The sequence below is a fragment of the Salmo salar genome, chromosome ssa16 (genome assembly GCF_905237065.1).
Source record: "Salmo salar chromosome ssa16, Ssal_v3.1, whole genome shotgun sequence".
Taxonomy (NCBI): Eukaryota; Metazoa; Chordata; class Actinopteri; order Salmoniformes; family Salmonidae; genus Salmo; species Salmo salar.
Genome location: NC_059457.1, coordinates 21,358,926 through 21,386,216, shown reverse-complemented (window position 1 = coordinate 21,386,216; position 27,291 = coordinate 21,358,926). Strand labels below are relative to the sequence as shown.

The 27,291-nt window shown below is 44.2% G+C and overlaps 1 protein-coding gene across 2 annotated transcripts in view; it reads left to right on the top strand.

The window, feature by feature from the left end:
• Window positions 1-217: 217 nt before the first annotated feature.
• Window positions 218-27,291, top strand: part of LOC106573351 (excitatory amino acid transporter 2) — a 40,015-nt gene continuing 12,941 nt past the window's right edge. For both annotated transcript variants that reach the window (XM_014148326.2, XM_014148325.2), the window contains exons 1-2: window positions 218-524; window positions 26,633-26,772. In XM_014148326.2, coding sequence (XP_014003801.1) covers window positions 26,643-26,772 — 130 coding nt within the window. In that variant the 5' untranslated portion in view covers window positions 218-524; window positions 26,633-26,642. The remainder of the gene's footprint in view (window positions 525-26,632; window positions 26,773-27,291) is intronic.

Sequence of the window (27,291 nt, the reverse complement as noted above, 5' to 3'; positions counted from 1 at the left end):
TTAGTGCTTGCAATAGAGAATAGTGAACTTGTTGTTAACCTGTCAACGCTACACCTGACCTGATACTGACACCCCTAGAACAAACACACACGCACACACACACACACACACACAGATACATACAGACACAGAGGAGCAAAAGCATGTGTTATAAGAAGGTAAAAGTGGTTAAACATTAATAAAGATGGGTGGGGGCATCAAGATTGTACCGTCAACCTTCGAGGATCGGCATTCAGAGAAGAAAAGGGGTGAACAGGAGGAGGGGAGGTGGGGGAAGTGAAAGCGCAAAGGAGCGAAGTAAGGCAGAGCTCATTCAGTGGGATTGTTGAGCACAGAGCTCCACGGATTACTGTGATAGAAATCTGTCTGTTTGGTTTCTGGTGCTGCTCTCGCTCATGCCCTGGACCCACTGAAGGCTTGCATTTCAGCAGTTGAACATCTCTGAAGCGGATGCGCGAGACTCGGAGAAGGGAGAAGAAGAGAGACAAACTTATTTTCCAATAACTCTGAGATTGAATACAAAGGTGAGAGGCAATTATTATCATGTATGCACATTACATGTTTACAGGACATACGCTTTTGGCAAAAGTGGGGAGGATAATAATAATAAAAATAAGAATAATTCTTGCAGTAGGCCTAATAATACATGATAAACTATAATAATGATGATCAGCACATGGTAATGAATTATATAGGCTACCTAATTATTCTAATTCTAATTGTTATCATTATTACAATTTTTGTCACTATCATCATTACTATTATTATTATTCATGCTTCTTTACAACAACTTAAAGTAAAGTCGCAATGTGGTTAGCTATCAAAAGGTCAAAATGTTCATATACTGCAATTATAAGAGCGTGGTCAGGATCAAAGTGTTGGAGCTCGCTCCTCCTGAAAACAATAGACTGCGCTTCACATTACCGGCGTGGGCAAAACAGGTGCATGTGGACACAATTTTAGGCAGCACAGCAATCTGCACTCTCTCTAGACTCCAAAAAACACTTCACAATTGCTACATTGTCTTCATATTGTTTTATATCATAAATTATTGTCCTGCAACTAGTAAAAGGAACAGTAGGGTAACAAGCCCCCCCCCCACACCCGTAATTGTCACAAAAACCACATTATGTCACAAAACTAAATTTGAACACTCCCTGCAGCCACTGCTCTTGCACAACTAAAAATGTTATCTGTCTCATCTACATTTTTTAAGTCACCAACAAAACAATTCTAAGGTAAATTCTAAGGAAAAAGTTATATGTATAATCTAATTAAATTAGATCTATAAAAGTTTTATATATATCTATATATACAGTATATTCCATTAGGGGAGTCTAAAGGTAAAGAACCCACTTGTTTAGCGATAAACGTTGAATTACATTTTTAATAAAGCAGTACAATTTAAGGTGAGTGCAAGTCAACAGTACTTAAATTAGCATTGTCCAAATCATTACCCCGGTACTTGGGAAACACACCCCTTTTCCAAAAACATTAGAACAAAAACGTTAGCCACTTATTTCCCTTCATAGTTTGTTTGCCTATGCATGACCATCATCCACATACCACATTTTACCAAACTTTGCTTGTGTCAGTAACTGAACATTGGTTTTAGGGGGAGCTGGTTACCCCACGTTACCCTAAGGGTGAGATTCAAGGTGTGCTTCTGTCATAAAACACTTATCTTGTCTACTACTGAGGAGGCAATGTTTGCAAACAGACAATGTGTGGTAATTACGTATATCTTGCATCTGGGCTTCTAATCCGGTTAATATAATTTCTCTACCAAATGGCTCCGTGCCTTTGTGCCAAAGCGCACATTTTTCGCGAGCTGCATCGTATCTGCTTTGCCGCAAGGCATTCCCACACGCGTGACTGTAGGTATCCTGCCAGGTCTTCTCAACGCAAGCCAGAGAGGACTACGATGAAGAGAGATCATTGCTGTTTTAGTGTTTTAGGTGTTAGCTTTTCTATCGTTCATTCTGTATCTTATCAATAGTTTACAACACAGCCATATCCGTTGCGTAAATCGTAAAAAGAAACGTGTTCGGTAACATAGTTATCTTGTGGTGTCGTGTTATCAAAAGTGGTTTGTTGTGAGCGATGAAGCCATTTTTCTAGTCCCTGGTCTGTTGTTACTGTAGAGAGGTGCATGCTCATCAAACCATCATTTGAGTTAAATGTTCACTGTTTTCACAATTGTCAATTTCCTCTAGGAGCGTTTAAAATATTTGTTTTGGGGATATTCTCCTGATATCTAAATTCATGGTTTGTATTTAACTGATAGTCTACCATACTTAATCAAGCAAAAATATATATGAACTACACTACATGATCGAAAGTATATGGACACCTGCACATCGAACATCTCATTCCAAAATCATGGCCATTAATATGGAGTTGGTTCCCCTTTGCTGCTATAACAGCTTCCACTCTTCTGGGAAGGCTTTCAATTGATGTTGGAACATTGCTGAGGGGACTTGCTTCCATTCAGCCACAAGAGCATTAGTGAGGTCGGGCACTGATGTTGGGCGATTAGGATTGGCTCACGGTCGGCGTTCCAATTCAGACCAAAGGTGTTTGATGGGGTTGAGGTCAGGGCTCTGTGCAGGCCAGTCAAGTTCTTCCACACCGATCTACACAAACCATTTCTGTATGGACCTTGCTTTGGGCACAGGGGCAGTCTCATGCTGAAACAGGAAAGGGCCTTTCCCAAACTTTTGCCACAAAATTGGAAGCACAGAATCGTCTAGAATGTCATTGTATAATGTAGCTTTCCACCACTCCAGCCGATGCTTGGCATTGCGCACAGTGATCTTAGGCTTGTGTGCAGCTGCAGTTTTAGGGGCTCCCGAGTGGCGCAGCGGTCTAAGGCACTGCATATCAGTCCTAGAGGTGTCACTACAGACCCTGGTTCAATTCCAGGCTGTATCACAACTGGCTATGGGAGTCCCATAGGGCGGTGCACAATTGGCCCAGTGTTGTTAGAGTTTGGCTGTGGTAGGCCATCATTGTAAATAAGAATCTGTTCTTAACTGACTTCCCTGGTTAAATAAACAGTTATTGTGCTGAAGTTCCTTCCAGAGGCAGTTTGGAACTCAGTAGTGTGTATTGCAACCGACGACAGATCATTTTTACACACTACGTGCTTTAGCACTCGGCAGTCCCGTTTTGTGAGCTTGTGTGGCCTACCACTTCACAGCTGAGTGGTTGTTGCTCCTAGATGTTTCCACTTGACAATAACAGCACTTAGAGTTGACCGGGGCAGCTCTAGCAGGGCAGAAATTTGATGAACTGACTTGTTGGAAAGGTGACATCAAATGACGGTGCCACGTTGAATGTCACTGAGCTCTTCTACTGCCAATGTTGTCTATGGAGATTGCATGGTGGTGTGCTCGATTTTATACACCTGTCAGCAACTGGTGTGGCTGAAATAGCCGAATCAACAAATTTGAAGAGGTGTCCACAAACTTTTGTATATATAGTGTAATTGATTTGCATTCTTCCTTCTACATGTCTTATTTTTTGGTTATTTTTATTAAGTTAAGGCATGTGCCTTGTTATTTCACTGATGATGTTAGATTGCTCATTCCGTAGCTGACCCTGTCAATATATGTAAAGATAAAGTCACTTTTTGTCTTGACCTATGCACTTCATGAATGTTTACCCTAATATTTAGTGGGAATAACATGTTCATTTTCCTTTTGTGCAAGTTGCCAAATGTACACATTTTGTGAAGTTGGAAGTGGTATATATTCACCACCCCTTCCTTGAACCAATTACTTCACCCCCCATACCCCCTGCCCCCACTTCCCGTCAATTACACACGCATGCACACACACACAAACACACACACTATCGTCACCATGGAAACATACTCTCTTGGCACTTGATTGCATTCACATTATTCTCACAGCCTGTCATTTGAACAAAACCAGAGGACATGTTTCCAGATGTAACGTCAATCGCTGCTTGATTGATGGTGGTGATCGTCAAAACCGGCAGAGGGGGTGTCTCTGTCAGGACTACAGGGGCTTTGATAAGAAGACTACTAATGAATATTTCATCCTCCAGTGGGAGTCAGTCTGTAAGGACTGTGGGTGGCTGGAGATGTATGTGATAAATGTCCTCAGGCCAGGATCTGGTGAAATGTGGCCTTGTGTAATTGGAAGGAGAATATGGAGTGGTAAAGTGGAAAGTGTCCATGCAACTAATATGTTCTGTCCTGAGCCCGGAGGCTGCTCTCCTATACTACAGCACTCGCTGGCTGCTGTCGTACATGAATGAATACACAGCAGTCATTCGGGGAGAGCTTAATGTACTGTATGCTCAAGTGCACAGTGTGCCATTTCATGTGTGTATCTGGACAGGGATTGGTTTGTCAACAGCCATTTACAAGAATCTACATGAATGTGTTTCTGTTATATCCTTGTCGTTTAGTATTGTCTTTATTGGTGACTCCATGTGAAAGTCCAGAGGAGGAGAAGGAGATGTACAGTGCTCATTGATTTTGTAATTTCCTAGAGGACCCTCTTGGTCTGATTGTAGTATCTGAGGTTAGTCAGTTAATCTGGGAAAAGGAGCTGCATTACTCTGAGTCTATGAGAGATTATGCAGAATCCTTCCTGGATTATGCCGTGTATTGTCTATGGTGGTCTGTTGAGGAACAAAAGAAAACTCAAGAAGACAAATATGAAGTGGAAGGGGACTGATACAATCTCAACATGGGTAAAATAGGTTCTCAGTGGTGTTTTTATTTCAAAAAAATAGCTCACGTTAAATGTTTTTTAGCCCAAGAGACATGAGATCAACATTGAATGGCTTTGATGGTGCCCAGTTACACACACACACACACACATGCACACACACACAAAGTTAAACCCTGGAGGGGTGCTGATCTACAAATGGAAGTGGACCGAGCTAAAGCCATATTTATCAGAATCTATTATCTGAAACATCTGTGAAGACATGTTAGTTTAATTATGGTACATATCACTCAAGGTACAAGGTCTGTGTATGTACCGTATGTGTGTATACAGTATGTGTATGTGTGTGTGTGTAGAGATGTGCTAACCAAGGCAGATTGTGAATATCGGCCGGAATAGGGAGTAGCTGCTCAAAAGAAACAAAACATACAATCTTATATGCTTTGTTTGCCCTAATTGATAGATACACTATATATACAAAAGTATGTGGACACCCCTTCAAATTAGTGAATTCAGCTATTTCAGCCACACCGGTTGCTGACAGGTGTATACAATCAAGCACACAACCATGCAACCTCAATAGACAAACATTGTCAGTGGAATGGCCTTACTGAAGAGCTCAGTGACTTTAAAGGTGACACCGTCATAGGATGCCACCTTTCCAACAAGTCAGTTTGTCTGCCCTGCTAGAGCTGCCCCGGTCAAGTGCTGCTATTGTGAAGCGGAAATGTCTAGAAGCAACAACGGCTCAGCCGCAAAGTGGTAGGCCACACAAGTTTACTGAACAGGACCGCTGAGTGCTGAAGCATGTAGCACATAAAAATCCTCTGTTCCAAACTGCCTCTGGAAGCAACGTATGCACAAGAACTGTTCGCCAAGAGCTTCATGAAATGGGTTTCCATGGCCGAGCAGCCAGACACAAGCCTAAGATCACCATGCGCAATGCCAGGCGTCGGCTGGAGTGGTGTAAAGCTCGCCGCCATTGGACTCCGGAGCAGTGGAAACACGTTTTCACGCCAGATGGTGGAATGGCGTGAATAAACAATAAACATGAAACAAATCAAATAACTGAAACTGCCTTCACGCTGGTGCAGATGTTGTACTAGAAAGACTAGTAAACATTTACATCAATAATAGGTTATCCATATGGGGTAGACCACAAAGAGTATTTCCTATATTATTATAACAGCCAGGCTTGATTGCATGGCAAAAATTACTCACATTTGAGTGTGTGTGTGTGTGTGTTTGTGTGTGTGCATGAATTGGTGTGAGGGCTTGAGAGTGAGAAATGATCCTCACAGCTCATTGTTCTGAAATATGATTTGTTCTGACACCTTGCTCTGTATTGTCATCCAGATGCTTTACAGTGTAACAGAATCCTCACTGGAGAATGGAGTTCAGCTAGAATGGAGGGAAGTGAAACACTTTCATTTTCCGGCAGCGGAGGAGAGAACTTTTCATTTGAGAGAGAGAGGCCGGGAGAGAGGGAACAGAGAGTGATCTATTAGGTATTTTCTTTGGAGGAGCGAAATGGGTAGAGGGGTAATAGTAGTAGTAATGGTGGTGGGTAGATAGACAGTAGGGCATTGTGTGCTGCTGAGAGGATGAGAGACTGAGCCTTTGAGGGGGTCACAGGGCAGTGCCAGCCTCCTGGACGTCAGGCATCTGTTACTTGTCACCAGGCAGCCAGGCTAGGGGAAGTCAACCTCTATCTGCTGCTTCTCTGAGACCCAGCCAGCACTGGAGGAGACTGCTACTGAGAAAGAGAGGGAGACGAGAGAGAGAGACAGAGAAAAAGATATAGAGGGTTTAGGGGGCAGGGAAGAATTTAAAAAAAGAGACAGTTAAATATGCAGAATAGGGTCAGAGGAGCGAAGGACGGGAAGCGAAGATGAGAGTGTGCATGTATAGTGTGTGTGTGTGTGTGTGTGTGTGTGTGTGTGTGTGTGTGTGTGTGTGTGTGTGTGTGTGTGTGTGTGTGTGTGTGTGTGTGTGTGTGTGTGTGTGTGTGCATGTGTGTGTGTGTGTGTGTGTGCATGTGTGTGTCTTTGTGTGGCTCCATTCATAGGGCTTCACTGTGGGCTCGCTGCCATTCTGTAGCATCTAGCACTTGAGTAATCCCCCTGGGAACATACAGAAGCTGCCAAAGTACCATCCAGATCCTTCTCAAACTGTTCACCATCCTCTTCTCTCTGTCTCTCCCTCTACTATCCCTGTCTAGCTCTCTGTTTCTTCCACCACTCTCCCCTGCCTTACTCTCTGTCGTTCCCTTTTCTAGCCCCTGTCTATCGGTCTGTCTTTTCCTCTACTCTTACCTGTTTCTTATCTCCTGTCTTTTTGCTTCATCATCCCATCTGTTTATGCCTCTCTCGCTCCCTCTCTTCTCATCTCCTTCCCTGTCTTTCTCACTCTTTCCCCTGGTCCTTCAATTTCATCAATCCATTGCTTTTCCCTTTTTCTCCCTCCCTTTTACTCTCTCTTCCTTTTTCCCTCACGACCACTTTCCTTATCCTTATCTCTAGAATATGCTACTACAGATATAGGATCTTAATTTCGTCCACCCTGTTGCAAGATACATTTCCAATGCAGGAAATTCAAAATGTGTAGTGTATTTGAGATTTAAAAAGGCATCTGAAGTTTGAAATTTCAGACTTGATTTTCCCTTTACGAAAAATGTATCACCCCCTACACAAATGTACATTAATTATAATCCACATAATAATTCACATTTCCTGTTGCTGCAGGATTATTTTCCTTCAGCAAACTGGCTCAAATTAAGATCCTACATCTGTATTCCAATCTGCTTCATATGACTCCCTTTTCTAAAGGATACTTACTCTTTTCGCCACTGTAGTCCTCCCTGTAACTCCAGTGTTTCAGTCGTCAGTGAGCTGAGAGAGAATGAGACCCTATTCCCATGGGTTGGACAAACAAAAGCCTCCTTCCTTGCTCTCTTCCTTTCTGTTTGACTGCACCAGAACATACACACTGGCATTCACCAGCCTGCCTACCCGCCTGCCTGTACGCCCATAGATCTCCGCTGGTCATAGCGAAAACATTTTTCTCTAATTTAGAATAACTTTTGGGTCCCTGCAGATAGTCTGTGTAGTGTTGTTAGTTGCAGTTGCAAAGGGAAAATAATATAGTCCTGAGTGTGTTTTCATGGCTGTTTGCTGTTTCTTTTCCTCGCCTTCTCTCGGCAGTTGGATACTGCCTTGAATAATCCATTTCCTGAGGCTTGCTTTCAGTGTTTGCTAGATTACCATAAACTGTGCTTCTAGGAAAGATGAATGGCATTACAGATCACAACTCTAAATATATTCTGATAACGTGATCTATCGCATAAACAAGCTATTTAGGTTTTATCTTCCCTGGTTTGGTGCTCAGGAGAGGGGCAAAGTACACAGGTGGACATCTGTCACATGGACATGTTGTATTTCCTTTACTTCGACAGAAAAATACACACGTTTTCCTTGGGCATGTACACTGAGTGTAGAAAACATTAAGAACACCTTCCTAATATTGAGTTGAACCCCATCCCCCCTCCCTCAGAACAGCCTCAATTTGTCGAGGCATGGACTCCACAAGGTTTTGAAAGCATTCCACAGCGATGCTGACCCATGTTGACTCCAATGCTTACTACGGTTGTGTCAAGTTGGCTGGATGTCCTTTGGGTGGTGGACCATTCTTGATACACACTGGAAACTGTGAAAAACCCGGCAGCGTTGCAGACACAAACTGGATGCGCCTGGAACCTACTACCATACCTGTTCAAAGGCACTTATATATTTTTTCTTGCCCATTCACCCTCTGAATGGCACACTAACACAATCCATGTAATTGTATCAAGGCTTAAAAATCCTTCTTTAACCTGTCTCCTCCCCTTCATCTACACTGATTGAAGTGGATTTAACAAGTGGCATCAATAAGGGATCATAGCTTTCACCTGGATTCACCTGGTCAGTCTATGTCATGGAAAGAGCAGGTGTTCTTAATGTTTTATACACAGTGTATTTTACGGTAGTCTGCCTTAGCTGAACATGATAGTAATGTTCAGTGAAATTGAAAGGCTGCCCCTTGAATTCAGTCCAACTGTCACGACTTCCGCCGAAGTCGGTCCCTCTCCTTGTTCGGGCGGCGGTCGACGTCACCGGCCTTCTAGCCACCGCCGATCCACTTTGCATTTTCCATTTGTTTTGTCTTAGTCTTACACACCTGGTTTCACTCACCCAATTACCTGTTTATTATTTAACCCTCTGTTCCCCATGTTTGTTTGGGAGTGATTGTTCTTTGTAAATCGGTCCGTTATTTGTGGGCTCGTATATTTGCCTTGTATTTTTGTATTTTGAGTAAAGTACGTTGATTACGCATTTCTGCCGTCCTGCGCCTGACTCTCTACACCAGCTACACACAGGACATTACACCAACATACTTTCCTATTTACAGTTTGTAGGATAGCTGATAACGGCCAAAGCCAAACTAAGAGTTCAATGTCAGTCTGTCATGTCCCGTACAAAAACGGAGATAGCTAGCTAAATTAATCTGGTTATGGAGTTCCAACAAACTCTTTCAGATCAAACTGCACAAGATGGACAAAATGTATACATTTTCCTCACATAGATTGTTTGCGTCAGACCCAACTTTGTACTGTACCTGTGTATTGGTCAACATTTCTGTTTTAGTGGAATCTCACTGCAATCTAAATGGTTTCAAGATTTCAAGTGCGCTTCTTTTGAAAGGCATCCCGTCGTGTGACTTAGATAACCATCATCTCAAGGACGGAAGTCCAAGATTAGTATTTGTATGCAGGGGGTGGCGGGGGTGTGCTGGGGGCTAGTACAGGCCAGGGAAGTGTTATGGTGGTCACCATTCCCCCCACTTTCTCAAGCGCTCTCTCCAAACCCTAAACCACCCACAATCCTCTTGGCACCCGCTCCAGCGGAATTCAGGTCAGCGGGGAGGGAGTCACGAAAGGGCCCACGGAGGGGTTGATGAAGTGGGGGTGCTGGAATGGGGTAATGGAGGGGAGGGGGCACACGTTTTGTTCCCTCTCTTGGCACCAATGCCCATGCCACTGAGAACAATCCACCATTGTGGGGCAACAAAAGAATGATCATAATTAAAGCACAATTAAGGAATCATTAAAACAAATGGAAGACCTCATCCAAACAATTGTCCCAATATGCACCACGTCAGACAGCATTTCTGTTGGTGAGTACCAGATGTTGTTGGGAATTACAGAAGATTGGTTGGAGTTAAATGTCATAAATCCAAAGCCAAGTATCTGTCTAAAAACAGATACTTTCCAGCATTTACATGTTTGCATGAGGCCTCCTGGTGATATTCAGTAGAGTGAGTGGATTTCATTGCAGACAGTAGGAACCCAGTTCCACTTGGCCATCCTCTCTCTCTCCAGTGAAACCACTCCACTCCTTCGCAGGGAACAATGGTGGTGTCTCCACAGCCACTTGGGAGCTGTAGAAAAATTATCTGCCAAACAGTATCGCTGAGACTTCTCTCCACCACTGTGGTCTAAGTTGGTTGCAAATGGATAGTGAAAATACACACCCTTCTCCTCCTCCATCAACCCCCCTGCTCCATCGCTCCCCTTATTTCTCTTCCTTTCCTCCCTTTTCTCTCCCCCCAAATCCTCAATTTAGAGCCTTAATGGGCCTGTGAGGCAGGTTTGTGAGCTGCTTTGTGCAGCCCAGGGGGATCGGTGGGCATTAATGTCCCTCTTGACTATGTAAATAGCCCGGGCTGTGGGAGCGCAGAGCTGAGCTGCTGCTGCTTAATCGCAGAGAGCTCCATCACTTTCAGACACTCTGGGAGCCAAAAGGGGGACATGCATGAGAACTTCAGCACCAAGGACAATGGCCTCACTCTGAAGAGTAACCTCAACGACCTGCGCCCACTTCCCTCTCCTTCCGGAGGACCCCCCTTTCCCTCTTTTTACCCATACCCCTCTCCCCTCTCCCCGCTCCCCTCGCTCCCCGAACCCCTAATACTCCCCTATCATCCCTACCCCTCAGCCCTCAACCTTCCTCTCCTGCCCCTCCTCCCCTCCCCGCCCCCCATCCCTCAGCCTATCCCCAAGCCTGAGCCGATGGAGCATACAGCCATGTTTTGTTTACCTCACCGCTTGTCCAGTGGAACACACAGCTATCCCCTTCATCGCCTGTTTGTCAGCCCCCCTTTCAGAACTAAAAGAGGATAGAGTGAAAAAAAGAAGAAAAAAATAAAAAAACAGAGGAAACAATTAAAAACCTCTTGTGAACCCTGCAATATAGCGGTTTCCCAGCCCTGGGGCCTGTGAACTAACTTGGAGGACTCTAAAGTGGCCCATTATTCCAGCAAGGGTGGCATGTTCCAAGAGCGCCAGGCCTCAATGGCTGACCAACACAGATGGGGTTTTGTTCCTGGCTTCTTGGCTCACCACACCATGCACTGGTTAATTAGGACCTGCATTCATGTATCTATCTATCCATCTATCTGTGTATCTCTCCATCTGTCCACCTTCAGTAGGCCTCCCTCTCTGTCCAAACCATGCACATTTCACCTGTCATTATTAGATGGATTATTAGACACTTTTGGAATTGACAAGTGTATCATTGTGTGCTGCTGTGAGCACATAGTGTCTACTGTACATCAGAGTAGGGAGTGCCAATGAGAGCAGCTAAACGTGTTGTCTCCCTTCTCCCAACAACTGTTGAGATGTGCGGGGCCCTCCAGGACAAGTATTAGCCCTCTGTGATGTATATTCTCCTTTGTTTATGTGTTCCACAGGAGATGAGAACTGTTGGCTTATGCTGATACAACAGCAGTTAGTCCTTGATGAGAGGAATGCACCGTTTTCTACGGTATAGGCTATTGGCCTCTTATGATAGTTGGATGGTTTGAGTGTAGATGGGGTGTGAATGGTTCTCTCATAATGGCCTATAATGTGCAGATGTGAAGGTTATCGTCCTGATCTGTCTGTTATAAGCTCTGAGAGTTGACACGGCAGCTGTAAAAATAGATGCTATCATGTCATTTTATTGATTGATTGATTTCTTACCAATCCTTTCAATAGCACGTATGGAGTGTAGTAGCAACCACCAGGCAACCACATACTTGACATGTCTCTCGCAGTTAAGGAGCTTTCAAAACTTGTGTGGTTCTGCTGTAGCCTAGGTTTTGTGGCTTCTGTAATTAGTGGGAAGCAAATAACGTTGAATTCCTCCGATATGAATCTATTGTAATCATATCGTATTTTGCACCAACTCCCCTCCCTGGGCTTGGGCCTTTACTAATATATCTGTCTGTGTTAAAAACACCAAGCTAACACGGTGAGATAAGTGTAGTTGTGTCATTCGCACAAGCAGGCCCGTAATGATGGTGAATGAAGAGACAAGACAAACTTGAAGGCAGGAAATCACTAGGGTCTTTCTGATTCAGATGTCATAGATGTTATGTTAGAAATCAATTACACACTGTTTTGTTGCAGAACAACTCAAACTTTCCATAGAAGGTTGCTGTCTTTAACTCACTGAGAGTCTGACAGTTGAGAGAACAGCACAGGGAATCATACAAACGGGGATTGATTAGGCTGGTGTATTTGGGGGAATTTTAGTTTTGTGCCTCAGACCTCGGCTCAAGGGTATAACACACCCTTAGAGGATTCCCTGAGCGTGAATTTGGGGATTACATATACAGTATCAGACACTTGATGGGAGAAATACCTGTAGGTAAATGTAAGTAATTATGATGGACTCCCACTGGTAGTAGGCTCGTTGACATAAATGAGTGGGAAGAAGCAGTCCAGTCTCTCTCTCTCTCTCTCTCTCTCTCTCTCTCTCTCTCTCTCTCTCTCTCTCTCTCTCGCTCACACACACACACACACACACACACACACACACACACACACACACACACACACACACACACACACACACACACACACACACACACACACACACACACACACACACACACACACACACACACACACACACACACAACAGCATTCCATAACTGCGTGAGGCTGCAGAAATATCTACACAGTTTGACAAAACATGCGCCGAATCATGACGTGGAAAGAAAAACAATGAACCGGGGACCAGCCCTCAAGGGCATTTCACATGTGCAGCAGGCGGCAATAGGCTACCCAGTCTCCATCACAACAACACATTCAATATGCCAGTAGACTGTAGATGATATGCCTATTCCTATACAGTGAGTCTTCGGGCCTATTGCCTACTGTACGCTATAAAATCCTGTATGGTGTTTGTCATCATTGTTTTTCATGTAAAATTCCTCTGTTTTCACTGAAGGTTTTGTGCAGCCAGAGCCAGATGGGGTTCTGAAAGAACAGCAGGCGGTCATCCCGCTCAACGTGGTTCTGAAACGACAGCAAATTTGGCGTGCCAAAGTATGCACTGAAATAAAGTTGTCATAAAGCACAGGCTTTCAAATGCCAAGCAAATCGTGCTTACCTGCAAGCCCTAGGGCCCTACTTCAAAAGACTAGACAAAAGGAGCACTTTCTCATTTGGTATATAAATTGTTGTTATGTACTGTATGTCCCCAATGTTTGTTTGAATTGAGTGGAAGTCACAGTGCTAGGCTAGTCATTAGTAAAACACTTAGGTCTGGTCCAGCAAGACTTTTCCCCAGCAGTGCAATAGGTTTATTAGTATGCTCTGCACTTGTTTGCTCAGTATCCATTCCAGTGTTCCAGATTTTTGGCAACAGGATCTTGGCTAAGAAAATGTATTTCTTACCCAGGGGTATTCATTCAGACACATCAGCACAAGCAAGGCAATGGTCAGCAGCATAACTAGTGCTTATTACACAGATGCAGATAAAATACATTGTATAAAGAGATGTATAGATTAGAGAATGAGAAAGGAAGGAAGAAAGAGAGGAGATGAGTCTTCTGAGCGAAATCTTGCTACTCCACTGACAACTCTGTCACACTCTCCTGCATCCCTGATACCAGCCCTCCTCTCCCTCCCTCCTCTTCCTCCTCTCCCTTCCTCATCTCCCTCCCTCCTCTCCCTCCCCATCGGTGCTAGCTGGTATTGATCTGCATCCTGGTTTAAATGTATTATCTAACACAGACACAGTGTCACAATTAGAGAGACACAATATAAAATGAATTCTTGATGCCCTCACTGTCAACATCTATTAGCCTGGTTCTATTAGAGTTTACACGTGTTTACCAAGGAGTTAAGTATGTCACAGAACAGTATGAATGTTCAGTCAACTCTTTCCACATAGTGTTGTACAACTACTGTGGTACTTGCCGTTTAGTGAGCATTACATTGTTTCTAGTCGGTAGATGACATACAGTGCTTCTGTAGGTAGGTATCTCTAGAGTAACGGTAGCAGTATGATATAAGTTGTGTCTTGAGGAATCTATAATAGAGTCTTTGGATACAGAGCAGCTGGTAGATGACAGAGACTGTCTGCACTAATGAAGCACATCCTGTATAAGTTTTGTATAGACATCGCGTGTATAGTGGATATCTCTGGATGTCTCTGGGTTATTGTGAAGCCTGTATATGAACCACAGGAGGCTGCTGAAGGGAGGACGGCTCATAATAATGGTTGGAACGGAGCGAATGGAACGGCATCACCACATGGAAATCATGTGTTTGATGTACTTTAAACCATTCCACTTATACTTTCCAGCCATTATTACGAGCCATCCTCCCCAATTAAGGTGCCACCAACGTTCTGTGATATGAACAGTTCAGCATGGAGCTGGATGTATTGACTGTGCGCTAGGTATTAGCATATACGGCTGCCAGTATATGGTATAATGTGCCTGTCTATGTGTGTGCCTGCACTTACGTGTGTCTGTATGTCAGTGTGGAGGAATGCTGTCTGTCTGGGGTGGTGTGAAGGCAAGAAAGGAGAGCACACTCTTAGAAACAAAGGTGCTATATAGAACAGTTATATATAGACAGACAGCATATAGACAGTTCTTCAGCTGTCCCCATAGGAGAACCCTTTGAAGAACCCTTTTTGGTTGCAGGTAAAACCCTTTTGGTTCCAGGTAGAACCCTTTTGGGTTCCATGTAGAACCCTTTCTACAGAGGGTTTTACATGGAAACCAAAATAGTTTTATCTGGAAAAAAAAGGTTTTTCAAAGGGTTCTCCTATGGGGACAGCTGAAGAACCCTTTAAGGGTCTATATAGCACCTTGTTTTCTAAGAGTTTACTCTCCTTTCAGCCGAAAAACCCTTTTGGAACGCTTTTTTCTAAGAGTGTAGAACCATACTGTGGGATGAGGAGAGTAGAGTAGAGGAGAGCTATGCTGGGTCTGAAGGGCTGTCCTCAGACTGGAGTGTTTAATTAGTAAAAGCACATTCATCCTCCCTAGTCCTCTTATTGGCAAATCCTGGGATATTGCAACCCTTTCGACTGGCCTTGTATGACCAGGACCAGACACAAGGAGATGATTGGCTATACAGGCATGTATGCTGCTGACTGTGTGTGTGTGTGTGTGTGTGTGTGTGTGTGTGTGTGTGTGTGTGTGTGTGTGTGTGTGTGTGTGTGTGTGTGTGTGTGTGTGTATCTGCACACATTATGTACATTAGAGAGTGTGGCATGTGACCCTAGTGATGTATGAAACAGAAATTGTTTTCTAGATGCAATAATCTAATTTCACAGGGTGAGCCTTCTAACACAGATGTCAGCCTCTCCTGTAACCCCCAGACTGGATCCCTCTCAGATACAAATACACTTACAGTACATACTCCATCTCCACTTCAATTGGTTGCTTTAATCTGGCCTCTCTATGTTACACTTGAACCACCCACTCCCATTTTCCCCTTCACTCTCTTTCCATTATCGCTTACTCTCTCTCTTTCTCACCCCTTTCTTTGTCTCCCTCCCTCTTCCAACACCCACACCTTCCCTCATTTTGTCCTCCTCCTCCCATCTCTATCTCCTGCCCCTCTCTTCCTCCACCCATCCATCTATCTCTCCCTCCCTCCTTTGCTCCCTCCTTCACCCCCTCCTTCGCTCCCTCCCTCCCACCCTCTCATTCTGATAGATCAGTGCAGTGTAGCGTTGTAGGAGGGGGTGTGGTGGGCCTTTCTTCCGGATTTAATGAGCTCCTGTGGGGATCGGACTGAAGCCATCAAAAGCTGCGCTCCTCTCTTCTGTGCTGTACAGCCAGCTCTGTTAAACAGATGCGCCAGCACTAATGATAGCAGTGCTGCCTCATGCAAGCGTGAACGCAGGGGTGGGGAAAAGTAGAGAAACGAGAGGAAACAGAGAGGTGAGAATAGAGGTGGAGAGGCGCTCTAGCGTAGGAACATAGCCCCTCTCTGATTAGGCGGAGGGAACGAGGGAGAGATGGAGAGGGAGAAAAGGAAGGTGTGATGAGGGACATTCCTAGAGTCGCTGCTGGCCTTTCATTCTGCAGCATTTTCATCCAAGGGAGGAAGATGGAGAGAGGTGGAGGGAGGTGGAGAGGTGGAGGGATGTTTAGGAAGAGATGGAGAGAGGTGAGGAAGTGGAGAGGTGGTTGGGGAGAGGTGGAGAGCGGTGGAGGGAGATGGACAACCCAGAAACCAAATCCTTGGGGTGTCTTTGTGAGAGCCAACAAAACCACAAGCTGACAGCAGCATCAGACCATAAAAGACTGTAAGGGAGAGAAGCGTGAGAGATGGAAATTGAGAGAATGTATTGTTTATTACTATCTATGAGTATGGAAGAGAGAGAAAGAGAGAAAGCGGGGGGGAGCATGGGAGAGAGAGTAAGAGGTGGAGAGAGACTGAATAGCAGTTGGAGGGAGCGAATGGGAAAAGAGATACAAGAATAGAGGAGGAGAGGGACAGAGAGAAAAACTGAGAGATTCATTCATTCACTAATTTATTTACTCTCCCTCTCGCTCACTCATCCACTCACTAACTCATTCACTCTTACTCACCCTTAATCACTGTCTTTGTTTTTCTTACTCACTCTATTAATATGGCACAGATGAATCGGATTCAGCCAGCTCTGCCAGCTTTCTCTCTCTCGTTAAAAAATGGAAGTGCCATGGCAAAGCTTTTTTACAGGACTTGGACGTATCACATTTCACAGGCCATGTCACATGACCTGAAAGAGCCATATTGACTGAAATAAGTCAATGTTGAAGTGGCATCCCATGTGTGCAGATCTAGGATAATTACAATGAGGGTGATATGTTTTCTCTAAATAGTGTGTGTGTGTGTGTGTGTGTGTGTGTGTGTGTGTGTGTGTGTGTGTGTGTGTGTGTGTGTGTGTGTGTGTGTGTGTGTGTGTGTGTGTGTGTGTGTGTGTGTGTGTGTGTGTGTGTGTCTACATGCATGTGTGTGGCCTTGGCATGAAGGAGGGAGGGGGAGAGGGGGATACGGGCACAGGGGTCACACCATGCCAAAAGAGGGGCCTGCAAGGTGGAGAGAAGAGGGAGGGAGGGAGAGGGGCAAGCAGCTATCCCTGTTGTTGGCTGGGATCTTGTGAAGCTCACTGCTTCCCCTCTTCTCCCTCTGAGGGGCTAAAGTGGACAGTCCTCTTGGTCCAGTGCAGTAGAACAGCTTGACCAACATCGACCCCAAGCCAGGTTGCTAGTGTCACACACACACACACACACACACACACACACACACACACACACACACACACACACACACACACACACACACACACACACACACACACACACACACAAACACCCGCTCTGGCTCTGATAATATGAAGAGGCCGGGGGGCACAAACAGGGAGAAATGTTCAGCAATCGAGGGTGCAATTTGGTCTGATTGGCAACTGGAGACCATTATGTAGGCAATATCAGATATTCTCTATACCACGTAGTTATCAGATTTCTCTGAGCACCTCTGACACAACCATTCAGTTGTTTCCTCAAAAGTAACAGTGTCTGTACATGTCCAACCATCTACATGTCTTGGAATCCATTCACCCTATCCACCCTTGTGGAATACGTAATGAAGACTCGCTAACAACTTTCCCCTTTCCTTCACTTTGAAGAATGTATCTCCTTCTTTCTACGCATGGCATAACCTTACGTGTTTGCTAAGAGGTTCATTTAAGCATATTTTTTCACAGCCATCCAGGCTAGTGTGTGATCCCATCTCCTACTGCATGGGAAGTGGCTGGGAGGCCCCAAAGGGGTCAACAGATATCCGGGGCCTGCCTGGCATAGCTCCAGCTATCTCTACCTCACAGCCACATTGTGGTGCTACAGTTATGAGAACGGGCATGGGGCCCCTCAGAGCCCACTGGGAAACTGCAGGTCATTTACATCTCCCTGGCCCTCCAGCTCTGGCACCACACACATTATAACCAGCACACTGGAGAGTTTCAAGACAAGTGTTCGAAAGCAAAAACTCTGGAGTCACAATGTAGTTAGATTCACACCAGTGCCTTGCCTTACGTGCTATACAGAAATGTCAGTGCATTGTCCTTTGTGGAGTACTGTTGTACTGTATTGTGCTGATTTTAATTGGGATAGTTCTTTGGTATGTGAGCGAGGTGGTGTGGGAAAAGGCTAGTTAAGCTGCTGTGGTTTTAAAGGTGTTGCCATAGTGTCTGGGTGTATTTGATGTTTTTTTTACACACTGTTCCTTGAGGTCTTGCTTTCTTTAGTTGAAATGACAATCTAAGGTGCCTACTACCTCCATTAATCTATCAAGTGTGTCTGTCTGTGTGTGTGTGTGTGTGTGTGTGTGTGTGTGTGTGTGTGTGTGTGTGTGTGTGTGTGTGTGTGTGTGTGTGTGTGTGTGTGTGTGTGTGTGTGTGTGTGTGTGAGACAGAGAGAAAGAGAGTGCGTGTGCACAGCAGCCATCGAGCCTCCTCTCTTCCCTTTCTCTCTGGTGTGCGGTGTGTTGCTATGACAACTCCTCTGGGTGCTGACTGCACCACAACGGACCTCTGAAAGCCAGAGCTCGGGGAACCTCCTCGCCCCGGGAAGCAGCATAAAATTGGGATAAACGCCTTCGATTATGGGACACAATGGCCTGCCGCTCCTGAAAGATTCATTCGTTCCGGAAAAAGAGAACTGTGGAGGGAGGGGTGGGGGGGAGAGAAAAGGGCGCCTCACCCCCCTCCGCTCCTCTTCTCTGCTCTCCCACGGTGGGCATAGGCATGACATCAACGGCCCTCAATGGGACTGGCATTCTTGACATGCCCACTGCCCCCCTCAAACCACTCTTACCCTCCATACCCCCTCCCTCCATCTCTCCCTTTCTCGCCACTGCCAGCTTGGACTCAGCGCTTGGCCGGGTGACTTGGGGCCAACAGCACTGTTTGCAGGCGAGACAAAAGCCCCTCAGAGGGAGAAGAGGGGAAGCGGAGAGCTTCACATGGTCCCAGCCAAGAGCAGGGATTGCTGCCTCCCTCCCTCTGCCCTACCCCTTGTAGGCCCCAATTTTGGCTTGGTGGTGGTGGTATGACCCCAGTATCCGCGAATCCCCCTCCCCACTCCCTCCTCATCCCCAAAATGGTCTCTTTCCTCTCCGAGCTAGAAATGTCTGAAAGAGTATGACAATTCAAGGGATTTGGGATGAGTGATTTCTCATGCCACAACCTCTGTTGGCAGTGACGCCATTCCTCTGGCTTTTGTTGGGCTGATGGTCATTTGTCTGTGAGAGGAAATAGCTTTCCAACACATTTCCTAGATTGGAATGATGTAATAGTACTCTATACTGTAGGTTGTGAAATCCAGTGCTGCTGGGAGACAGGGGACAAACCAGTATGATGACAACCCTAGAGGTATTCTCCTTCATCTGTGAAGTCGACTTTCAGTCTGAATGCAGTGATATCTGTTATTTCATAGATTGTTTTAGATATTGTCATAAAGTTGCCTAAATGTATGACTTCTTCGTCACGTATGAAAATGTTGATTCCACAATATATCAATCTGATGGATATAGCGTTCTTGATATAGGGCTAGAATAAAAAAAGGATTACTATTCAGTACTTATTGACACATACAGTACCAGCCAAAAGTTTGAACACACCTACTCGTTCAAGGGTTTTTCTTTATTTGTATTATTTTCTGTCACGTCCTGACCAGTAAAGGGGTTATTTGTTATTGTAGTTTGGTCAGGACGTGGCAGGGGTGTGTTTGTTTAGAGTGTTTCGGGGTTTGTTGGGCTATGTTCTGTTTTGAGAGGGGTGTTTGTTTAGAGTATTTCGGGGTTTGTTGGGCTATGTTCTATGTTAGTATATTTCTATGTTTATCTAGTATGTCTAGTTCTATGTTTAGTTAATGGGGTTGACCTTCAATTGGAAGCAGCTGCTCCTAGTTGAAGGTCGTATTTAAGAGGGGTGTTTTTCTGTGGGATTTTGTGGGTAGTTGTTCCTTGTATAGCTAGCTATATGCCTTACAGGACTGTTTATCGTTGTTATTTTTGTATACGTGTGTTTTGTTTTTCCTTCTTTCTGCCAAATAAAAGATGAGTATACACATTCCCGCTGCGCCTTGGTCCCATCTTTACGACGAGTGTGACATTTTCTACATTGTAGAATAATAGTGAAGACATCAAAATTAGGAAATAACACATGTGGAATCATTTATTAACCCAAAATGTGTTAAATAAATCAAAATACATTTTATATTTGAGATTTTTCAAAGTAGCCACCCTTTGCCTTGATGACAAATATAGAAAAACCCTTGAATGAGTAGGTGTGTCAAAATGTTTGACTGGTACTGTACATGGCAACTATTATATTATATTTTAGAAACATACTGACATATGGTATATATATACATACATGATATATAAGATTAGGATTCCTGATCAGGAACCATTATGATGGGACTTAATCCCTCTATGTTGTGTATTGACCCCGATATCCATGCATAACTTTAACCCCTTGTGACCTCCACATTACCAGGAACCAGAGGTTTTCTGATGCAACATTTCACCCTGAACCAGTATTGGGGATGCTGGGTGAAGTATACAATATATTGTCTGATGACATAGCTGGACACTGCTTCCCATTAACAACTCATCCTCTGACCATGACGACAACATTAAACATTGTTTCCATCCATAAAGGGACAGGCTTACAGAAGCACTGACCATCCCGTGCCATAAACTAGCTCATCTCTCCAGCAGAATGTCTCTCAGACTCGTCCGCTGGCCCATACAGAGGTTATGAAGCCCAGATTAGAGAGTGTTTTCTGTCTAGGACCATCCTGTAGGGAATGGATTGAGGAACCCCCTAAGGGATTTTCACTTTTAAACTAGGCAGTGTACTCCTCCCTCTAGCCCTCTGTATGGTGTGTGTGAATCTGTGTGTTAGAATGTGCTTCCTTTGGACTCTAGTCTGGTCCACTTCAATGGTAGTGACAGACATCAGGACTGACTGGGCAGCTCTGGTCAGTGTGGCTGGATGCTCTTGTCTTGCTGGATGCTAAAGAGTTGCTGGCCTACTGTGAACTGTGGCTGAGTTTTTGGGAAGATCCATTCGTAGCCCTCAGGTTAATGTGCTGGGGTGTTATATCTTCTGACATACCTATGACAGTGTCTGATGAAGCAGCAGGGATTCCACCTTGTCTTTCTATTGGCTGACTGACTCCTAAAGAGCCTGGCCTGAGGCTGAAGATTAACTTCGGTCAATGTACACAGCATTCACCTCGACCGCACCAGAGATGAAGTACATTCCTGCAATACTCTGCTCATCTCTGGCACAGTGATCCTATTGTTGATTGATGAAAGGGCATCTGTGGTCTGCTGGTGTCGCTGATGAGCGGAGAAAACCTGCGCTTTTGGAACATGGAGAGGTTTGAACATGTCTAGGGCATTTTCTACAGGCAGCTTATACTCACAAATAGGGTTATGTTCATAACAGTTGATGCTAAGTGGGAAAAAAGTCAAGCCAGGAAACCCAGAGAAATCTTTTTGCATGGGAAGATCAGACCTGTGACGTAGTGTTTTAAATCATTATTGTCACGATTGTCGTAAGGAGAAGCGGACCAAAGTGCAGCGTGTGTGTCGTTCCACATTTTATTTTCAGCGTGAAACTATGCGATACATACAAAATAAACTGAAAGAACAAAAACAAACCACGATGCAGAGGTGAAACATACACTACTCAGAAACAATCTCCCACAAACCCAGGTGGAAAAAAAACCCTACATAAGTATGATCTCCAATTAGAGACAACGAGGACCAGCTGCCTCTAATTGGAGATCATCCCAAACAACCCCAACATAGAAATAGAAAACTAGAACCTGAACATAGAAATAGAAAACATAGAAAAACACCCCCTGTCACACCCTGACCTACTCTACCATAGAAAATAACATCTTACTATGGTCAGGACATGACAATTATGCACAATGTGAAGGTACCGTCTGTGCCTAGAAAGAGACTATAGGTGTCACGTCCTGACCAGTAAAGGGGTTATTTGTTATTGTAGTTTGGTCAGGACGTGGCAGGGGGGTGTTTGTTTTATGTGGTTCGGGGTTTGTTGATATATGTGTTTATGTAGAGGGGTGTTTGTTTAGAATTTTCCGGGGTTTTGGTTATGTTCTATGTTGTGTATTTCTATGTTCTATCTATGTTGTGTATTTCTTTGTGTTAGCCTGGTATGGCTCTCAATCAGGAACAGCTGTACATCGTTGTTGCTGATTGAGAGTCATACTTAGGTAGCCCTGTTTCCACCTGTCCCTGGTGGGAAGTTGTGTTTGCACTGCTAGGGTTAGCCTGCAAAACTGTTTAGCTGTCGTTATTTTTGTTAAGTGTTCAAGTTTATTAAAATAAAACGTTAAAATGAGCACTCAACCCGCTGCGCCTTGGTCTACTATATACGACGGCCGTTACAATAGGCCTGAAGGAGTGTTCACATGATATTAGCCATAAAGTGATATGATCACAGATGGCATGTCTAGCCATGGTGGTTTGAATACAATTTAATTACAGAGGGTTACTAAATAGAAACTGATAATGGATGTTCAGGTTTTTAAGTCTACTATCCCCATATCACCTCTGTTTTCACCTAGTTTGCATCAAGCCTTTGGTGGCCTAATGAGAAGTGCACCTACCTTATGTGATATTAGGGAACCCAATGACTTTTCCATGATTAAGAATACATCAAATCAAATCAAGGTTTATTGGTTGCATACACAGTTTAGCAGATGTTTTAGCGGGTGCAGCAAAATGTTACTAGCTCCTAACAAGGCAGTAAAATGTCAAACAAGTACACAAATAATTAAAATATAAAAACAAGAATAATAATCAAGAACGTCGTGACAAATCCAATTAAAATCTCAAATAGCAGTGTAACAGTAATCAAAATTGTAGCTTGATACAAAGTACAGCAGTAACATTACAATAAGCTATGCTGTACTATATAATACACTACAGTATGTGTGACAATGCACACATATCGTATGTGGCAGTAAAATGATGGACAGCCTACTGTCATATACTGAAATGGCATTTTCTTATCCTATCTGTTCTGATGATACAAACTTGAAGTTAGATGTGCCAAAAAATATGGATATGTGATAAAGACTGGGTGTTTTCAGCTGAAAAATGAAATTGCACCAACGCAGGTGAATGAAAATGTCATTAAACCTGACATCTCCAGAGTAAGATCATTGTCACGGTAATAGGGGTGATAGTGATGGGAGGGGTTCACTACGATATAGACATCCCCCATGTCCTAATGTATGGTACCTGAGGTCACAGGGAGTTGATCCATACCCTAGCTTAGTGACTGAAACATTCATGTCACCTGGGCCAGCAACCGCACCCTACTGTTCTGTAACTCAATTACTCTGACCGAGCTCACTATCTGGTTTATCTGACTATCCCATCAGACAGAGGAGGAGTGAACAATAGAGTAGGGATGAATGGGAGGTAGCAGGCAGGTAGCCTAGTGGTGAAGAGCGTTGGGCCAGTGACCGAAAGGTTGCTGGTTTGAATCCCCAAGCTGACTAGGTGAGAAAACTGTTGATGTGCCCTTGAGCAAGGCAAGTAACCCTAATTGCTCTGGATAGGAGTGTCTGCTGAATGACTAAAATGTAAATGTCTGAGAAAGAAAGGAATTGAGTTCCTGTAACTATTATTGTGCTTGCTCTAATTTGCTAGTTATTCTGTTTAATCGGATGGCTCTTGTCTGGACGTATCTTGTATCGGCTAGTACTGTGACAGGATAACTAATGCGAGTGCCATTCATAGTTAATCATAATGTCACAGCCCTCCCCACTTCCCCCTTGCCCTCGGTCTAACTATAATGAAAAGAGAGGAAAGATTATTTAATTAACAGCATTCATGCAGTAGATCTCTCCATACTACAAATAGATTGTTTTGTATTACATTTCCTTCTAATTAATATGGCTTCTCCTTCAACAACCCAAAGCAATAATAACAGCTGCGATGATAGTGTGATGATGACTGATGTGTGCCTGTGCATGGTGTTTACATGTCCTTTCTGCTTTTCACACGTATGAAATAGGAAGTGAATAAGTGGGAGTATTCGCTCCGTCTGTGTGCCTAGGAACAGGCCAGCTGTTCTATCCTAAAGCCAAGCCTTAGACACATCATTATAGAGTCTGAGATCCCCTTTCTTACATCTTCTCCTCAGCATGTGTGGTTGTGTGTGTATCTGTGTTTGCCTGTGTGTCCGGTGAATGGTGTTCCGTTGTGCAACACCGAACCTATAAGGTTGGTTAAAAAAATGTGTCAATACTTTGGCTTCTTCCCAAAACAAAATACAGAATCTTAGCTACATTGCTCTCTAACTGTGTTCTGTCCATCTTTCGCTCTACCACTGTAAAAAAGACTTGATGAATGATGACTAGGTGGAAGTCTCTCAATTCCGTTTAGTCATTAGTGTCCATGAGGGTAAGGATGTGAGCAACAGAGGTCTATTAAGGAGACTGGGATACCCTCTGTGTATTTGTGACTGTGGTACTGCTAACCCCAGGGGTACGGTCAAAGTTCAGAATCACTGATTCAGTTTATTTCCTCTTCATCCTTCTTTGTAATCTATTAACTGTCATGCTTCATGAATAGGGTCAATGGGCGTATGGTGACTAACAAATTAAACAATCATCTCTGTCAGATAATTGACTGATGTTTTAAAAGTGAAATTCTAAAGATGTTTTTCAAACAAATTGCTGGGACAGTGGATTGTGAATGACATAATAGAGATGTATGAATTGAGAAACAAAGATGTATCAGTCTCTCTAGTAAACCATTCCCTCTCCTTCCCAACATGTCATCGTCATCTTCCTTCACACTTGTGCGAGTGTTGTATGACAGCCACAGCTGTCTCTCCTCTCATTTCTCCAATTAACACAAATAGACTCTTGTTTAGACTGCTCTAACGAGCAAACACTTCAATTTGTAAAGCTACTTTAAAAGTCTAGTTGACGCCCAACATTTTTCCGGCACTGAGCAAATTTCAGGTCTGCTGAGCGCGAACTTGAACTTTGTGAAATACTTCCAGTGCGTTTACTGTGAACACTGAGGTTGTACCCGTTTTAAGTTACAGTTTCAGACAGTGGCTATTTGATCATAATGTAGGCCTACCAGAGTGGCCTACCATCAGAAACAGCGGAGAAAATGCATCCCATAACATTTTAACATGGAAATAGCTGTTCTATCATTCAGCCTACAGTAGCAGCCAATGTGTGGTACTCAATGTAGTCCTACATTCCATGAGACTTTTCCCCCAAAAAATGTAGGGCTTGACATTAACCTGTTCATCCACCTGTCCTTCAGACAAGGAGGTGACTGAAATGTTGTGTTGTTTGATGCAAGAAACCACTTCACAAAATAAAATGCATTATTGTTCCCATACCATTATTACAGATAATACAAATTACAGACAGGTAATTACTGGTCAAAAGCCCCATTTCAGTTCCTATAGGCCAGCCATACTGAGTGGAACCTCCGGACATACGATAATGGAGAAATGGAGAAAAGAAGAGGTAGAGAGGTAGAAGGAGAGAGGAGAAGGGGGTGGGTGGAGTGGAGAAGGAACATGTGAGAAAAAGAAAGGAAGAGAGATATATTGTCCAGATAAGTTCAAACTGTCAGTCAGTCTGTCTGTTACTCTTGTACCATTCCCCATCATCTCCAATAAGTCTTGTTATAGACTGTCTCCTCCACCTCTCTACATCCCCTCCTTCCCTTCCTCCCTCCATCGGTCTCTCTTCCTCTACTTCTCTCAGTGAAGGCTCAGAGGGGGACCGTGGCCCACCCCTAGGGGAACCTGTGTTGTCCTCTGGGCTGCAGGTGACTTGAGCTGAAATCAGTTCATGGTTAAAGTCCCCCTCCCATTACCTCAGCGGGGACCACGCTGGAGAGATTGTTCTCAAGTTGGTGTTTCCCTGGCTGATTTTGGTTGTGTCTTAGAGTATTTGTGTGCTTTTGACTGGTTGATGTTTAGGATTAATTTTCTTCACACTCTGAAAGTAGGGGTTCATTTCGTAGCTCTTTAGAGACTATTGAAGAACAGTGAAGGGTTATCCCGTCATCAAGAGTGACGATATAAACCCGTCATTGTTTCTATGATGTTTGTATTCAGAGTATTTGATTTTATGACATGGCCATTTTATCGCTGTAAAAATAGGTTTGCATGTACAGTAGGTGGTAAGCTGGACCAATCAATAGGCAGGTTATTCAACCCCGAATGTCCAAAACAAAGGCTGAGTTGGATTGGGGATTGTTAATCTATTTTACTGTAAAGACCCAATCTAACCTCCTTCCTCACACTCACAATATGAGGACAGTCACAAGCACATGCGTTATGATTATATTATGAGCATCTATAGTTTCGCCAGACATGTGAATGCTGTACCAAACTGGGGCCTGTCAAATGCAGATTATGCATGTTTAAATAACTTTCTCTCTCTCTCTGGCTCCCTCTTTCTCTCTCTGTCTCCCTCTTTCTCTCTCTCTATCTCCCTCTTTCTCTCTGACACAGTGCCAGCATCATGCCTAAGCAAGTGGAGGTGAGGATGCACGAAAGTCACCTGGAGCCCATCGAGGCCAGGCCCAGGAACAAGTGTATCAGCTGCTTCTCTTCTCTTTTCAAGAACCTGCTGCTCACGCTCACTGTACTCGGTCAGTACAATCATCAGCTGTTTTACCAAGCACAATATCACAATCTCTCTCTCTCTCTCTCTCTCTCGCTCTCTCTCTTTCCCCTCCTGCCTTTCTCCCAACCTTCTTTCCTGTGTGTGTGAGCTTGTGTAATATGTACATCACAGACCACTTGGCAGAACACTCTCATAGTGGCTCCCATAGCGGTATTGATCATTAGCGATCATAGAGAGGGTTAGAGATGTAGGATGCTCCATGCACAGGAAAACAAGTGTCCTCCTCATCCAGCAGGTGTGCAGCATCAGTGGGGTGAGGTTACGTTTCTGAAGCTGTGCTTGAATCTAAAACAGCTTACAGCTATCAGTGAGCTTAAAAGGTTTGTATTGCAGACTGTGTTGTGAAACAGCCTCCCAGGGCCTGTGATATTTGGCAGGGATCTAGCAGCAGAGAAAGTGCAGCCTAGTAGGGGGGTAGTTTGGGGTCTGGGCCTAGTTTTGTCTGGCCTGAGCAGGACAGAGGGAGACAGAGCCAGGGACAGGA